The 16,851-nt window shown below is 36.0% G+C and overlaps 3 protein-coding genes across 3 annotated transcripts; 1 reads left to right on the top strand and 2 right to left on the bottom strand.

The window, feature by feature from the left end:
* Positions 1–4,213: 4,213 nt before the first annotated feature.
* On the bottom strand, positions 4,214–10,214 carry LOC111803539 (uncharacterized). The gene is made up of 13 exons (XM_023687993.2): positions 9,947–10,214; positions 9,553–9,711; positions 9,074–9,325; positions 8,831–8,950; positions 8,497–8,577; positions 8,114–8,209; positions 7,841–7,936; positions 7,651–7,704; positions 7,365–7,568; positions 6,701–6,826; positions 6,361–6,426; positions 5,513–5,809; positions 4,214–4,976 (listed from the first exon to the last, which is right to left on the bottom strand). Exons 1-13 carry the CDS (start codon positions 10,007–10,009, stop codon positions 4,503–4,505), a joined length of 2,088 nt encoding a protein of 695 aa, XP_023543761.1. The 5' UTR covers positions 10,010–10,214; the 3' UTR covers positions 4,214–4,502.
* Positions 10,215–10,908: 694 nt separating this feature from the next.
* LOC111803540 (purple acid phosphatase 5) lies at positions 10,909–13,498 on the bottom strand. The gene is made up of 8 exons (XM_023687995.2): positions 13,232–13,498; positions 12,931–13,137; positions 12,739–12,850; positions 12,421–12,647; positions 12,196–12,334; positions 11,876–12,096; positions 11,637–11,758; positions 10,909–11,273 (listed from the first exon to the last, which is right to left on the bottom strand). The coding sequence occupies exons 1-8, from the start codon at positions 13,391–13,393 to the stop codon at positions 11,084–11,086; spliced, it is 1,380 nt and encodes a 459-aa protein (XP_023543763.1). The 5' UTR covers positions 13,394–13,498; the 3' UTR covers positions 10,909–11,083.
* A 1,810-nt stretch (positions 13,499–15,308) lies between these two features.
* LOC111803584 (thioredoxin H-type) lies at positions 15,309–16,808 on the top strand. The gene is made up of 3 exons (XM_023688062.2): positions 15,309–15,534; positions 16,082–16,204; positions 16,292–16,808. The coding sequence occupies exons 1-3, from the start codon at positions 15,445–15,447 to the stop codon at positions 16,436–16,438; spliced, it is 360 nt and encodes a 119-aa protein (XP_023543830.1). The 5' UTR covers positions 15,309–15,444; the 3' UTR covers positions 16,439–16,808.
* The last annotated feature ends 43 nt before the right edge of the window (positions 16,809–16,851 follow it).

Genomic DNA, 16,851 nt, shown 5'->3' with positions numbered 1-16,851 from the left:
TCCGAAGTCGTTTTTGCTGTACGACATAGTTGTTGTGGTTGCGTAGAGTCTTGTGCTGTGTCTGTAAGTGTTTTTTTATCACTTATTTTTATTTATTTATAGTTTTCATCATTGTTCTTATTATTATTATTATTCCTTCTTGTCTTTCTCTTTTCATTTTCATTAATTATTTTCTTCAAATTTCCACCTCCTTTTTTTCCTTCAATTCATTTCCTTTACCTTTTCGTCGTCACCCGACCACCATGTTCGTAGTTTATATCAACTTGCATTGTGACGGCTTCATTGAATAATTCTTCATTTTTTCGGTCCCTTGCCATGCATGAATTAAAAGCCCTACCTTAGCTTCTGGAAATTGTCATTCTGATGTTCTTCTTCATCTTCTTCTGAGCTCATTATCTGATCTCATGTTTGCATGTCAAACATTCGTTTACGTAAACTGATCAAAAGGGTTCCTCCGGTCATTATTCTATTTATGGAATGGAATAATTAGTTGTCTGAATATCCTTCCATACAAGTTTCCTTAAATTTCTGGAATTATATGTTTTCTGTTTATACAATAAATGTGTTGTGTTGTGTTGTATTGTGTTGTATTGTATTGTGTGTATAATCCAATCATTGACATCTGGTTTTTCTTATACGTAATAATAATAATAATACAACAATAGCTTATGAGTTCATTTCGTTGAATTGTGTTCTCTCATTGCTGTCTGAAAATTATCATCCCCCCGGCCCCCCAACACGATGATGTGCATTAAGATCTGAAACTTTACGACATGATTTAGGTTGATTGGGTTGATGTTCACGAGGGATGGTTCAACATTTTGGAATTGTGTATAAAAAATAGGATCTTTCCCGTGCCTCTACATCCACTGTTAGCAGATATTATTCTGTTTGGGTTAAGGTTTTTAAACGTCTGAGAGTGAGTATTAGTGAGTAAGAAAGGTTTAGGAGAGAAGGAAGGGAAGGGAAGCATTGAGTATTTAAGGATGAATTTCAGAAAATTGGTGTGAAATCATAACACAACTTATACAGTATGAATGAGAGCGACATTCCACAACACATCCACACACAAACTCTACCCATAAAGTGTAAAAAAGCTAACCATTTTATTTATTTTATTTTTTCACTCTATGAATGAATAAATATTATTATTATTATTATTATTATTATTATTATACTTTACTTTATGTGAGAAAAGCAAGCATCATAGGATTTAGAGGTTTTGTTTTTGTTCTCCTTCCTTGATCATCCCAACCTGGATATCATTTTCTGGAATTCAAATAAAAATAAATAATAAAAAAAAAAAACCCCACAAAAGAAACAGTAAAAAGTAAAAAACTGGGTGTTTTCCCAACTCCATTGAAGAAGAACCCATTCATTTTTTTTTACCAGAAACAGCAAAACACAAAACGAAAATTACTCACCTGATCAGCTCAGAAAATGGGAACTCCATGAAAGCCCAGAAAAGAGAATGTTGTTTATGTTGTTAGAAGAAGAAGAAGAAGAAGATGAAGGGTGAGTGAGTGAGTGAGTGAGTGAGTGAGTGAGTGAGTGGTGGGGACTGAGGAAAGCGAAGGGCAGCCCGCAAATATAGAGGGAGAGTAGGTAGGGTTTGAGGGCTGGATGGAAGCATAACAGAAACTGGGGGTGAGGGGTGGGGGGTGGTCCCTTAAAATTAGGGGAGAGTGCCCCTTGTAGCTTAGACCACACCCTAAAATCACTCCTTCTTCCTCATCCGCGTGACATTTGAGGAACAGAAAAATGGGGAGTTGCAGGCAAATGGCAAATGGCAAATGGCAAATGGCAAATGGCAAATGGCAATGGATGAAATGAGTTAAAAAGTCAGCGAGGGGTTTGTAGAGAGAGAGTGAGAGGTTGTTTTTGGAAGGCCATTTTGGTAAAAGCACGTAGTCAGGGCAATGGGTCAGTGGCTCAGAATCAGCCTCAGGGGCTTGCTTCTTCTGCTCATCAATTGTCTCTTCAATCTATTATTTATTTATATTATTATTATTATTATTATTATTATTATTATTTTCCACTTGTGAAATTTATTATATATTTATTTTATTAATAATTATGTAATGTATCACATGATGGTAAAGGTGATGAAATTAAATTTGTTGGTTATTTAGGTGTGCATAGGGCCACTCTATTATAGCATGGAAATAGTATAGGCCGGTGCCTAAAATTGTCAACCTTTGATCTCCATTAACATTTTGTTCTTCCTTACAAACTAAGCTTTTGGCATCATCTACTCTCATACACATCATTTCTCACTCCATGAATCTTTCTTTCCTTTCCATTTTTGTTCTACCCTTTTGTCATATTTCGAATCATTCCAGCTAATGTCCATTACTTGCCAATGTGGAATAAGAAAAATTCATAAAATTTTAAATATGTGAACATGTGTATGCAGTGTTGCAAGTTTTGACAGTTTAAAATATGTGAAATGCAACAATTACAAGACGGGTACGAAAGAAAATCTGATTTCTATAGCCAACTGTCATGATCCACCTCAAAAGAAAATTTAAGAAAAAGGGTTTAGTGTTTTTTATATACTTAGTAAGCAACTTATTGGTGGTTCATATTTCATTTTGTTTAGTGTCTTGTTCTGTTTTAGGAGCTAAGTTTTTCTTGGGCTATGCACTAGATTTGTTTGTTCAATCTAAGCTCAACTTAGGGTAATTTACTGGAAACTCGTTCAAGTTTTAGTTCTTGGTCTTTTTTTTTTTTTTTTTTTTTTTTTTTGCTAGTCTCTTTCTTCATCAAAGTTGACCTATATTGTATCGTAGACCATCGAGGTGGGACCTTCACATAAGTTATAATTCTCAAAAGATTCATGCATGCTAAGTTTTGCCAAACCTCAAGGTATACTATGGGCTTTTTCCATGTGTGACAGGTACACTAAAAAGGAAATTGAACTCCCTAATAATGCCCACATGTATAGTCATAAATCATAGGTTAGTTCTATAGATATCCAAAGATATCCAAAACTCCAGTGATCTAGGATAACTCCAGTGATCAAGTTAGATTTTGGATTAGATGTTGGTCTGCAACTCTTAATTGTCCCCGTATAATCGCATAAAAGTCTCATGCACGAACAAATTATTAGCCAACTCAAAGGGTTCAACTGTGAACCCTTAGTGCTGGTGACGGATTATGGGACAAAGTTGGGGCTTAAGGCATATGTAACCAATTTTATTGAAAGCAAGTTTTGACACAAAATTTGGTACAACATACAATCTTTGTTTAAAGTATAGAAAACAAATTTGAAAAAGTGAAAAGGTTGGGTGACTCACAAACAAGTGTTTCTTTTGTCCCCTAATATGATTGAGACTCTAAAGTGAATTGGAAAAGTTGGAAAAGAAAAGTTATAAAAGCTTAGTTTTTTATCTTCTTTAGTCCGATAGCAAAGAGGAAAAGAATAACAATTATGGAAGATGATTAGCCCAAGGCATGAAAATTAAAAAAAAAGAGATAGCATGTATGTCATTGATGGTCTTACAAGGGGTTTGTGTAAGCTTAGGATATTGAATATCAAATTAGGTTTCGACATATTATAAATATATAATAGCATTATTGTAACAGCTCAAAGTCACCGCTAACAATGTGTAACGGTTCTAGAGCACGTTCGAGATTATTCTTAAAAGAAATCACCATTCATATTTTCATAATAAAAAAAATTCAAAAAAAAAAAAATCTTAGGGAAAAACAGCCATCCAAAATATTTTCACTGAATTCTTGTCATAGAAGCAGAAATTGTCCCCCGAAAACAGCCTTATTTTTCATTAGAAAAGAAGAAAAAGAAATCTAGTTTTCTGCTCACTTCATCATTCATTCTCCTTCCATAACTCTCTTTCCTTTTCTTTTTATTTTTTTAATATTCATACATTTTAATATTATTTATTTTTATAGATTGTTTTACAATAGGATGGGTATGGATGTAATTTCCCAAACTTGTCTAATCTCTGTACTTTTACTTTCAGCGTTGGTTTGTAGGGTTGGACATGGGAACAGAGATCTTTTCGTAGATTCACTTTTGAGATGTGAGTCTGGAGATTAGACTTCATCTTCCTTATTACTTCCAAATACTTTCCTATACTTTTACACTAACATCAACTCGAATGAATCAAGGGAAGCAAAATTTCACCCCTAATTACGCATACATTTGATCACAGGCACAGCTTAAAAGAATTTTAAACATTCAAGGGAATTTAGCTCAGATAATGCCACTATTATGTAGTATATATCTAGGCAGAAGTATCGATCAGATTGCAGTGCTAAAGTGTTCAAATTTAATTGACAGAGATGGAGGTGGGGGGAAGGAATCTACAATCAAACTAAGGTACAAAAAAGGTTCAGGCTGAAAATCTTTTGATGGGTTTACATTCTACTCTCCTGTATAAATTACATCTCCAAATATACGAAAATGACGTAACGATAGCGATCCTCCGTTAATATCTCTTAAACCAAAACATTTCATTCGACTGTTTCTTACTTGCTTACCGACTGGCGGATGGCCGTGGCTTTCCCTTTATAGAATTCAAGTGTTGGGTAACGAATATGACTCCCATTACAAGTATGAGGCAACCAACAAGCGTGCTGAAAAAGAGGGCCCCTGGTTGCCTGGTCTGGACAAAGCCATACACACCAGTAGAGGTCACAAGGATAATATCGGTAAGACCATCGTTCGAGAAGTCCTCGGAGATCAGGGCATGAGTTGGCGAGGCGGGAAGATCAATCGACGCTTGTACACTTCCCCCTGGGGATATGACTACAGCTTCTTGTTCTCCTGCAGCAAGGACCATTTCTCGACTGTCGCCCACTCGCAAGGAGATTGCCTTGAGTGTGGGAATCACTGTACCAGCATCCATCATTCCTGATGGAGATGGAGGATTTGACCAAGTAGCACCAGTTGATATCTGCCACTGCCAATCGGCACCATGACCATGCAATCCAGGTGAATATGATGTTACCTGCAGCAAACAATACATCATAAGGCAATCAAATCACATGGGTGAAGGAAAATGGGGAGATGTAAAGGTTGCAGGTTCATATAAACATAAAGAGGAATGAAGTCTATTCAATTTATTGATTGCAAAAGGTTGCAAGCAAGATGAGAGACTTTCAACCAAATGTAAGATTTTGGTTACTTTGATAGCACAAACACGGAACCAAACAATACAAGCAAAGATTAAAGGTGATTTATTTTCATGTTCGCATTTCACTGACATGCTTGAAATTTGTTATGGAGGTTTAAATCCGAGCAGTCTAATTCTTGATTAAACATAATAGCACCCCCTTGTTATGACCTATAGGATGAACCGGTAATGAAGAAACAGGGCACACAATTCACAAGGAGTGTTACGATATATTTTCATTTAAGCATGTCAAACAACATATGTAATGGAAAGAAAATGCGAATGAAAAACATAGAGCAAAGAAATAAAATTAAACACACAATAAATTAATCGCAAAAAATGGGTTCAAATAGTTGCTGATTTGCCAGTACCTCTCCCCGGTTGGTCAAGAAAACAACATCGCCATGGCTTCCCCTGCGATGCCTGTGACCATCTTTTCTTGGAATAAGAATGGGAGTTGCAACCTCTAAAGAAGCCATGTCTGGAGTACGGCCAAATCTTGAAAGTTCTCCGTGTTGGAAGAGGTTGAAGGGGGAATAGTGGCATATGGATGCATTAAATAGTTGTTCTCGTACAGGCACCCCAGAGGTTGCAACAGCCCAACAAGGTTGAATAACTTCCATTGATCCACTGACCACAGTGCGCTCAGCACCATTCCCTCCAACAGCCTGGATTTTCAATAATTTGAAATTCGTTGCCAAATTGAAATAATTAAGACTAAATGTAGACTGCATGAAAACATGCAAGTTAAATGCTACACAATTTCAACAGCGGTATCCAAATGCTTTTCAGATTATATGCATTCAGATTCTTTATTACACATTAAGGATTTTAAAAATTGAATGTCTATAAAATGGCTACATTAGCGGGATCTGAACTCATGCAATTGAAAAGGTCAAGAATCAGGAACCAGGTTAGACATGTACGCAATATCAGACTTGGAGGTCAGATACTAAAGAAAATTGAATCAGCTGATGCAGGGATATCTGAGAGTTCACTCATCAAGGAAAGCCACGCACAATAATTAAAATGAAATTTAAAAAACATATCCATTTCCCCCATGAAATCAGAAATACTAAAACTAAAAGTATCTTAACATGAAAAAAAAAAAGTACAAGATTATTTAGAACTGAACCGCACACATTGCAATAACTGGGGAACCAAGTATTTTGCCCCATAGCCATATATATATTAATATGTAAAGAAAACTCATGTGCACCTGAACATGATCAAGGACTCCATCTCCATTAATATCAGCATGAAGACCACCTTCTTGAAGATGCAGCTGGCAAAATCAATAATGGTTTTTAATAAGTAACAGCAGAAGTAGTTTTCATAGGCTAACTAAAAGTAGAATTTTCAATATTCATGTGTGCGTTATGAACTTAAAAGATCAAATGAGTGGTTAAACCAAAAAAATATTTTTGAAAAAATCTTCAGAAAAAGAATAACATGTAGGATTCTCTCGTAGCAACCAATAAATATCTTTTTATTATAGTGATGAAATGCAAAACGCCCATTACACATTCATGAAAATCTAGCAGTTAATGGATGCACACCTTGCAAACAGTGCGCCCTGATGCTAAATGCAGAGCTTCTATCCCTTCTTTTTGATGAGCCACAACAACATTAGGAAGCCACCAAAGCTTGGTATAGTTAGTTATGGTAGGGACATAAGGAAGAGGCTGCATCATATGAAATAATAGGTTATGCAAAAAATAATAATAATTGAAGATACAGAACAGTTCTATGCTAACACGAGCATATCCTAACGGTTAAGGCATTTAGGTTCAAATCCTCACCCCTAACTTTTGTTGTACTATAAAATGGAACAGTTTTATCTAATATTAGTTTTAGCTCAAACTATATTTCCTATAGGAAAAAAAAAATCCTTCAGACAAAAGAAAAAACAAGGATCAGGAACCTGAAAGTGTCATCTAAAAGCTTAGCTTGCCCACAGAGACTAGGATTTGAGCTGTGCTAAAAAGTTAAAGCTTTTTAAAGTCAAGGTCTTTCAAGAAGAGAGTTCCTAATATTAGAAATACAGCAGTTGGGGGAAAAACAAAAATATTGTTTCAAAGATGAGGTTTCTGACATTTAACTCTCTGAAGTCAGATATGCTGGCTTTGTTACTGCCATATGGGTCCATGATTTCCAGAGCTCTATTTTGTTTAAGATTCAAGAATTTATACATCATAATGCAATAAAGACAATGGAGAGTACCTTCTTAGTTTTAGCTGAACCAGCCATGTTTGCAGCACTACCAATAATTTTGGGAATCCTTTTACTTGAGTCCTTCCCTGGAGGATGGTTTTCCTCAGGCTTGTGAAAAGGATAGTTAACTGATTTTCCAGATGTTTTCTTCAGTGCCTTCCTTTTATGTCGCCTGAAGTGAGCCAACTCTAACATGGTGTCTTCTCTCCTATCCTGCTCGAAAGATCAACACACATTATAAAAGCAATCAATTGTTTACCAGAAAATGCCAATGGAAAAGTACGTTTAACCTTACCCAGTGGTGTGGCATAACTCCAAGGATTGACTCTCTAAATTCCCTGCACTCAAACTGCAATTTCAAAGCTTTAGGAGCTTCTCGCACAGAGTAAAAACTTGTGACTAGTGTTCATTAAATATTAGCTTATTCGTGAAATTTTAACAGAATTAATCAATGCCAGTACAAGAATCAGTCTAATGGGCCATACCTCTCCAGGTTGTCGAGCATTCAAAGAATGAACATCAAGCTTGTAATTATGTTGTGGAATTAACTGAGATGCATCTGAAGAATGTGCCTCAATGTTCTGAAACATGAAGATAAAATAATTAATAAGAAGTGAATGCCTATCTACAGAGAGTAACTAATTGTAGCTCCTCCACAAAAAGGAATGACTATTTTTCTGCTGAAATAACTGTGCCCAGTGAAGAAATTCCCAAAAAATAATATGAAAGAGCAAGAAACAGATAATAAGTAGAATCACCTCATTCTTCCTGCTCCATCGCTGCACACCAGATCGACCAGCAAATGCATAAAATGCAAAATGACGTAAATCTACTGTCCCGGAGTTCTCAGAAGTCTACATAGAATGCATTTACTCATCATTAACCATCTTCTGCTAATATTTAATTTAACAGAAAATGTACAATCTATCAACTATAGAATTAAGTAAAAAGCTTTCCAAAGTTCAGAAGAGCAATCTCATCACTAAACAGCATAAAAACACAAAACAGTTTATTCTTTTCAAAACCCCAGTTCTCTTGATCATCAGCATTTTCCACACAGAAGGCAGATGAAAGAGACACTTCAAACGTTCTTGATAAAAAAGAAAAGAAAAGAAAAAAAAGGTAAAAAAAAAGCTCGTACCTCCTTTTCAGTAGCACTTCTTCTGTGCTGCTCAGCGTTCTTTTCTGCAATTCCAATTTCTTCAAAGGGATCCATAAAAATCTACATGGAATAAATTTGGTAAGGCATGTTGATTGCATAGTGGTGAATACTCAATAAAAAGGCATTATGAATTGGTTTATTTTAGCAACATCCTATCTGCAGTAGATTAATTATTAGCTATATGATTGAACCAATTGAAAATTTCCTGATATTGACCATAGAGGGAAAAACACAAATCCGGTAGCATTCCAACTAGTATAAGGAGTGAATAAATAAAATGCATCTTAAGTAACCATATTGCAATAAGACATACATGTGGCTGCATTTCCATTCTTCCACCAACGATAACCAATCCTGAATCACCATGCTTTAGGGTATAATTGCTTATAGAGATCGCGATCTCTCTGTGGTGAGCATTATGTGGAAAATCCTCCTGTCAAATGCCACCAAGAACTAGGCTATTAGTAAGCGAAATGATCCAAAGAGAATGATAGAAAAAAGAAAATACAGGATATTCAAGGACACTGAACATTGCAGACATCTCGTAAAATCAAACCTGCAGATTTGTTTCCCATAACTTTTTGAGATTGTGATCAAAACACATCACAGACCAACCGGATGTAACAACAACAAGAACTTGTGTCACTGGTTGCCCCTGTCTAGGATGCCGATCAATAACTCCAGTAGCCATGGCTACAGGACGTCTACCAGATGAAATGCGTACTTTAGCAGGCAACAAAGAGACCTCTGTCAGTACACGTGCATGACTAAATCCCTCGTCTACTCGCCTACTGTGGGGTTCCAAAACCTGAGACGACCACTCAAAGTTCATTAAACCAAACTACATGGCCGATTGACTAACAAAACGCCCCAGAAGCCAGCAAAATGTTCTCCAAATCCAACAACCATATGTTGCAGAAAGAAAATATACACATTTCACATTGCAGCAGGCTAAATAACCGGCCCAGTTGCTCCATAAGAAAACACGCGTGATTGGATAAAACAAAATGAATGTGGTACGGGACTCGTGATTACCAGAATTTTAGCATCGTGCGTCGCAACAAGAACCTCCTTCTTTCCATCGCCATTAAGATCGGCCACGACTGGTGGCGGGAGACGATCTCCCTCATACTTGATTGGGTACTCATCAGTCAGATGCATCCACGCCTCCCTAAACGAGAAATCGCCCTCGTGCTGAAATTCAAGTGAAACGCAACAATAAGTCACTCTTGTACGAAATTGAGATGGTAAATGCAAATTCACAACACAGTATCGTCTAAACAGCAACAAATTTCCAAAATCAAGGAACGCCAATAGATGAAGTCAAAAGAAGTCCTGATCAACTACTCTCTTCGATAACTAACAGCAACGAGCACAAATTAGAAAAAAAAAAAAAAAAAAAAAAAAAAAAAAGAAGAAAATCGCAAACCTGAAGGGAGAAGAAAATAGCGAAGGCTGAGAGCATAAGAATGGCTAAATCTCGCTTCCTCATGTTGTTCGATTCTCTTTGACCTTCAGCTTCTGTAGGTTCTATCGGAAGATTCACAGTTCACCGCGGAAAATATTAGGTCCTTCCTCACACTCAGGCAATCAAAGCAATAGTTGCCTCCAAAATTTCACCAAATTAAGGAGGAGGAGAACGCCCTCGGCCCTTCAACACGAGATGCGACGGAGACGACGCCGCTACGTACAGCGGTTTGATACTTTGCCGGTACTTAAACAATTGGGCTTGCTCACGACTGGCCCAAACGTTCGAGCTGGGCTTCTCAACAACAATTTAGTTGGGCGGATCCGTCCTCTAGATAGATGGTGATAGGCTTGGGGTCTCGAGAGGATTCAATTGGGCTAAGCCATGTTCAGCTTAATTTCGAGTCTCCACATAGTTTATGATGTTTAGCTGGAAATTATTATATATATATATATATATAAAGCTATATGTACTCTTAAAGGTAGAAGCACTGATGTTATTTTCTTTAAATTGAAGGTGATTAAAATTAATTTATCTACCGTCTTAGACTCTTGATAGAGAGTTCGTGGATTTTAAAAAATGTCAAATAAGTCCAGACTGTTTAGGGGCATACATCCTTGCTGGGGGCTGCATCTTTGCTATCACATAATTCAGTGTCGGGCGTCAACTTCACACTTTTAAAACGCATACATTAAGAAGAGTTTTTCACATCTTCACATTAAAAAGAGTTTTTCACATCTTCATGAGAAAATGTTTAGCCGAAGTTCGTTCGGAACATTTCTTCCACCCAATTTGTTCCTTTGGAGAGTGTATTTGGAATTCAAGATGTCCATTTAAAGCTTCAACGTTTGGTTTTTTCATGAACAAGGAATGCGTATGAGAGTATAGCATTTGGCGGAAAATGAGACCACCAACAAAACAAATGGTGTCAATTTTAGTTATTTTATTATATGTTCTGTGAACAACAAGATGGTAATTAACAAACCATAATAAGGTTAAAAATGAAAGGCAACCACCTATCTTATTGACAGACTCGAATGAAATTCAAAAGCACTACCAAACACGACAAACACACAGGGAAAGCTTCTTCATCAAAAGCTATTGAGAACTCTCATCTTCAGGGTACCAGTGTCTGTTATATATCCAAAGTGAATCGGCAGCAACAGGCTCAGCATCTTGGTTGCGGTGCCATGTATAATATGCATGAGTTCTATTCTTTATTTCAAGCATTGCATGTCCAAAGCTTGCCTCCCTATATGCTGAGTAGCTTGGTTGTGGTTCTGTATACCTGAAAAAACCAAACACAACCTCTGTACATTCAAACTACAAGAGGACATTTTCCTTTGATACCCAAAACAGATTTGAAGAGTGGGGTAACTTTATTGATAAAGATGCGTGTTGTCGTGCCAAAAGTTGATGGTTGATCCAATTATTAATTTTAAAACAAATAGTACTTTTTAAAGGTCTCCTACTATATAAGACTAGTCTCCTACATTAAAAAATATCACCAACTAAAAATCAGAGGCTCAAAAAGAAATAACCAATTATTTCGTACCTGTTTAAGGGTTGTTCGTTTGAACATACCATCAAAACAATTCCTATGGTTAAAAGGGGTAAAAAGAAGAAGATAAGAACATATAATGATACTCACCGATTAGCCAGGCCTTCAATATTTCCGCCATCACCGACTGTTAAGTATATTGGTGCATTAGTATCTCTAATTGGAGTGCTTAATCGATTTGTTATGTTGTATCTCACGTTGGACACTCGCTCCTACCACAAACAAAACATTACTTCACTTGATATTTATCAAATCCTCATCTCACAAAATTACCAAAACAAATTACTTCAAAGCAAATAATAACAGGAGAAAGGAGGAAGCTGAAATACCGAACGCTCATAAGCATGGACATGGCCAGAAAGAACAAGGTCAACTTTGTTTTGAACAAACCAGGACTCAAACATGACCCTCATGCTCTCCCCTTCCATATAATGGTACTCGTAACTATTATACCAAGGAGAATGAACCATAACAATCAACCACGGAGTCTCCTCTCTATTCACCTTCGTAAACTCCTTCTGTAGCCACTCATATTGTGGAGTATATGTTCCTGAAAGATCAACAAAGCTCCATTCTGAGCTTTTTTTTTTTTTTTTTTTTTTTACAGTAATTGAACACCCAAATCACAAATCAATCAATCAACACATACCGTAAGCAGAGTAAGAAGAAAGGACTATAATGTAGGCAGATGCACGCTTGATGGAATACCAGAGAGGGGATGTGCTTTGTGCTGATCTGTAAGGGACGTGATACCGACGCGTAAAAGGTTTAAAAGGGGTTTTTTCTCCCTGAAACAACAAAGTCAAATTGACTCCAAAATTCAAGTAGAAATAGAAGATATAAATGTTCTTGTTCTGTTATGTTATGTTCTTACAATTTCTGGAGCAAAATCCATTTCGTGGTTACCGGCGGTCCAAATCCACGGCTGATACGCAGTGCTCTTCTCGACAAATCGACCCCATGTATCCCACTTCCTATTGTCGTGAAACGGATGATTGTCGGCATAAGAAAGATCTCCGACGAACAGCACAGCTTGTCCCTTAGGATTTGAATAATAATGCTCAAACGTTTGATTCGAATCATAAGTCTGTCCAAGATCGCCTGCGGAGATAATGCAATTACTGATGCCGATTAATCAAAACAGGAAGATGCGACCGAATCATGTGCGAGGAAGAAAGCGACAAACTATTACCAATGATGCCGAATGTGTACGGGACATCAGGACCAACCATGGGAGGCGTTGTGAAGAAAAACCGACGCGTCACATTGTCACTCCCAAGCTCATAGAAGTATTTGGTACCGTACTGCAATACAATTTTCGAAACCAAACTGGAAATCAGGAAAAGGCATAAGACTCAAAGACCAGAACGAGAAGAGAACGAACCTTGAGCTTCTTAATGGTGGCATGGTGGATGAATCCGGAAGTGTAATTGTAATATTTGTAAGTAGTGGTTCTAGCTTTTAATTCGTCGGCATGTTTCTCATCGCAATCCGCTGCCCAATATCTAACAACATTAGGTTTGGGCGACAATGGCGTCACCCAAGAAATTATAACGCCTCTGCCATCACGATCTCCCTGTGTTATATGGACCTGCAAATTCACCAAAGCAATATAAAAAAAAAAAAACTGCCGAAAAAAGATAGCATCTGAAATCCTTCGAGATCGAGTTTCGATTGGGCGAGACCTGTTCTGGTGCGTTGTAACCGCCGGGCGGGGGGAAAGCTTCTGCAGGCATATCGACAGAAGCTTCAAGTTTTCTCGTGTATCTACTGGTAATGCCTCCATTGCAGAGATTGGCAATAGAGAGCAATAGAAGCAGAGAAACGAGCTCCGAACCAGCAGCCATGGCAGGGCAATTGGAGGATGGGAGCCGAAGAATGAAGGGGTTTCGAGGGTAAAACCGAACCAAAATTACTTCCAATTTTATAGGTAAAGAGATAACTTGCCCTGTTCCCAAAACAAATAAATAAATAAAGTAAATTGTTTATAGCCAGTGCATGAACGGTACAACGGGTGGTCTTATACGTAAACACTTCCGAATATTCGTTTTCTATTTTGGATATTAATTCATAAAAACTAAAACAAGAAAATGCCAGCCCGTAATTAAATTGAATTATGGATATTTGACTTTAATTATATTAAATTACCAAATTAAACTCGTAAATACAAAGATTAGATTTAAACATTATTAGCTAGAATTCATCAATTTCATTAATTTTATCTTAATGTTGAAAAAGCTTAAATAATTTAATTTATTAATAGTAATCACACGTGAACACTGAAAGTAATTGTTTACAATGGGGCATTTGTAGAAAATGTTGCCGACATTTTCAATTAAGCATAGGAACCGCACAACATTTTTTTTTTTTTTTTTTATATTTCTAATGTATGAAAAATGTTCTTTTTTTTTTTTTTTTTTTTTTTTTTTTTTTTTTTATAAATGGTTGGATGAGTTTGGTGAGAGGCATATATGCCATTAAACTCATAGTGTGAATTAAAGTAGCTTTTTAAAAAAAATGGTCAAAATGAATAATGAAAAAGAGTGATCCCGTAGTGGTTGGTCCATGGAAAGACCATTTGTGTGGCTAATAAAAAAATTCTCGCGCTTCACAAGCCATCCAAAGTGGACTATATGATTAAAAGGGAAATTCATTTACCATATAGTTTAATATATATATATATGAAATAAATGACTTTAAATTATTTTTTAGTTAGGGTATATTTGAGAAATTTTTAAGAAATATTTTACTTGGCCCAAAAATGATGTTAAAAGTCAACTTTTTCATTCTAAAAATTTGTCTTTTTCTATCATTAATTATTTTTAGCTTTTAAATTTTTTTCTCTCGAATTTTCATTTCCCTCTTGTCTCTTCTAACATTTATTATTATTATTATTTGAAACTTTTCTTAAATTTTTATTTCCCTCCTTTTTTTTTTTTCTTTCTCATGCCATATCTTTTGTTTACCACTTTTTGTTTCCTCTCTTATATGTTGTTTAACACTTTTTTTTTTTTTTTATTATTACTTTCATGATTGTAAAAATACTTTCCAAAAAATAAACATCAATCATAAAAGTACTTTTAATCAAATCAATATCTGAATCAAATATTACAATAATTTCTAATTAAATGCTTTTATAAAAATAATAATAATTATAGTCAAATTGTTTTTTTTCTAAAATTTTCATCTAAGAGTGGAAAATTGTCGGGAAGATTTAGATTAGGAATACTTTTTGTTCCTTTTCCATCTTAATTTATGAATTTATTGAATTCATATTGGTACATGAATCATCAACCAGAGTGTTCCTTTGATTCATGTATGAGAATTAGTATTGCTATGCATATATAAATGTTTGTCTAGCATTGTTTTGAGTTTTGAGCGTGAAATCATTATCATTTTGTATTTGGCTAGAGCCAATTGGAATGAATGGTACAAGAGAGACTTGTACCATAATAGAAATACACTTATAAAAGTCTGATGAGATATGAATATGGTGAATAATAAGAAATTATATAATTAATTTTTTTTAAAAGGTGTGGCTCATACAGGTGGATTTAATCACAAGAATTTGACGGCGTTTATGAATTGTAAGCGTGAAAATGAAACTTTTCACGCGCGTTCCAAAAAGAAATGAATAATAATAATAATAATAATAATAATAAATAATAATAATAAATCTACGTCGGGAAGAGAAAACGTTGCATGGAATTTCATTTGAAAGCGGTCCATAAATTGGGGTGGCAAAATCGTGATTAATCAGAAAGAAAGGTCCAATTCTGTGTAAAAAAAGCATTTCTCTTTACCTATTTAAAGGAGAAATTCTCGCAGTGATCAAAATCTGTTTGGTGTGTCGGTTTTATCAGAGATTCGTAAAAGTAGAGAAGGAAACGAAGGAGATATGGCAGTAGCAGAGGGACGAGTCATCCACTGCAACACCATTGATTCATGGAACCACCAAATTCAGAAGGGCAATGCCTCTCAGGAACTGGTACAACCATTTCGATTCCTCTTCAACTTTGTGTTCTTCGCATTACCTTGATTTAATCGCCAGTATGTTCATTGATTTCAATGTATCGGTATTACTTGATTTGATCCGCTCATTGCATTCTGCGTTGCGTATTTCAAACTCATCTTGATATGCTCCAGAAAACTTTTCCGTTCTTTTTCTTTGCTTTTTTGTGGTATGGTAGAAAAAGTAGTAATCAAATTGTGACATGTTTCGAATCTTTCGTGCTTCCTTTTCTTTATTGAACAATCAATACCATTTTTGTCTCCCACTTATTGCTTTCCAAAGCAAAGCAAAGCAAACCAATTGGATACATCTGTAGTAGACATTTACTACATTGAGATCATATGCTTATACGAAGCCATTTCCAATCCAGTCCTTTTCTAAATTTCACCACCAATCATTTTCTCACCAGAATAGAAGCAATCTTCATGTAGTTGGAACTACCTATTATTGAGTTTGACATTTTAACTTACTGTACATATCAGATATAGTAGGATTTTGTTCACGAGTGTTAGAATTGATGCAGATAGTGGTGGATTTCACTGCATCATGGTGTGGTCCGTGTCGGTTCATTGCGCCTTTTCTAGACGAGCTTGCTCAGAAATTTCCCAGTGTCACATTTCTCAAGGTTGATGTTGATGATCTGGAGGTACTATAAATCACAATTTATAAATCCTCCTCTGGATTTTCTGTGTGTGTGTGTGTAGCTTTAGTTAAAATGCGTTGAATGGTGCAGTCGGTAGCTAAAGATTGGGGGGTGGAGGCCATGCCTACTTTTATGTTCCTGAAAGAGGGAAGAATTGTGGACAAAGTGGTTGGAGCTAAGAAGGAAGAACTGCAGCAGACTGTATTCAAGCACATGGCTGCTACTTCTTCTGCCTGATATTCACCAACGACAATTGGGCTCTGAAGTAGAGATATAAACAACTTCATTATACTATGAAACCGCTTAAATTTTCTATACTTGATTACCAGCTCCTATCCGCTCGCTTTGTTGTTAGAAGAACACGGTATATTCTCCCTTTCGAAGTGGCTTTTATTGTTTGTCTTTTCTTCTTTCTCTTGAGTTGAAAAAACAATGTTATTGTTGCATTAGTATAATTGGGATGTGGGAATCTGTTATTGAAAGAACAGGAAGACGATTCTTTAGGAGGAAGATTTGGTTAATGTATTTTATGGGTAATTCTGATTAGTTAAATTCGATTTGACATTAGAGTCGTGCATTTTGGAATGAAATTATACCCTTCTCCATATCTTGAGGAATCTGAATGTTAGGATCTTATCTTCCAGTACTTT

This window comes from Cucurbita pepo, chromosome 10 (assembly GCF_057944985.1).
Source record: "Cucurbita pepo subsp. pepo isolate OVF chromosome 10, ASM5794498v1, whole genome shotgun sequence".
Classification (NCBI taxonomy): domain Eukaryota; kingdom Viridiplantae; phylum Streptophyta; class Magnoliopsida; order Cucurbitales; family Cucurbitaceae; genus Cucurbita; species Cucurbita pepo.
The sequence above is the reverse complement of the archived record's forward strand: the minus strand, read 5'-3'. Positions and strand labels throughout refer to the sequence as shown.

Coding starts and splice junctions, on each gene's coding strand:
- LOC111803540 (XM_023687995.2), bottom strand. CDS start 13,393: ATGGCTGCTGGTTCGGAGCTCGTTTCTCTGCTTCTATTGCTCTCTATT. Junction 12,851..12,930: donor CCACCATTAAGAAGCTCAAG/GTTCGTTCTCTT, acceptor ATTGTATTGCAG/TACGGTACCAAATACTTCTA. Junction 11,759..11,875: donor TCCATGCTTATGAGCGTTCG/GTATTTCAGCTT, acceptor TGTTTGTGGTAG/GAGCGAGTGTCCAACGTGAG.
- LOC111803584 (XM_023688062.2), top strand. CDS start 15,445: ATGGCAGTAGCAGAGGGACGAGTCATCCACTGCAACACCATTGATTCA. Junction 15,535..16,081: donor GCAATGCCTCTCAGGAACTG/GTACAACCATTT, acceptor GAATTGATGCAG/ATAGTGGTGGATTTCACTGC. Junction 16,205..16,291: donor TTGATGTTGATGATCTGGAG/GTACTATAAATC, acceptor TGAATGGTGCAG/TCGGTAGCTAAAGATTGGGG.
- LOC111803539 (XM_023687993.2), bottom strand. CDS start 10,009: ATGAGGAAGCGAGATTTAGCCATTCTTATGCTCTCAGCCTTCGCTATT. Junction 6,427..6,700: donor CAGGGCGCACTGTTTGCAAG/GTGTGCATCCAT, acceptor TGATTTTGCCAG/CTGCATCTTCAAGAAGGTGG. Junction 4,977..5,512: donor TCTTGACCAACCGGGGAGAG/GTACTGGCAAAT, acceptor TGTTTGCTGCAG/GTAACATCATATTCACCTGG.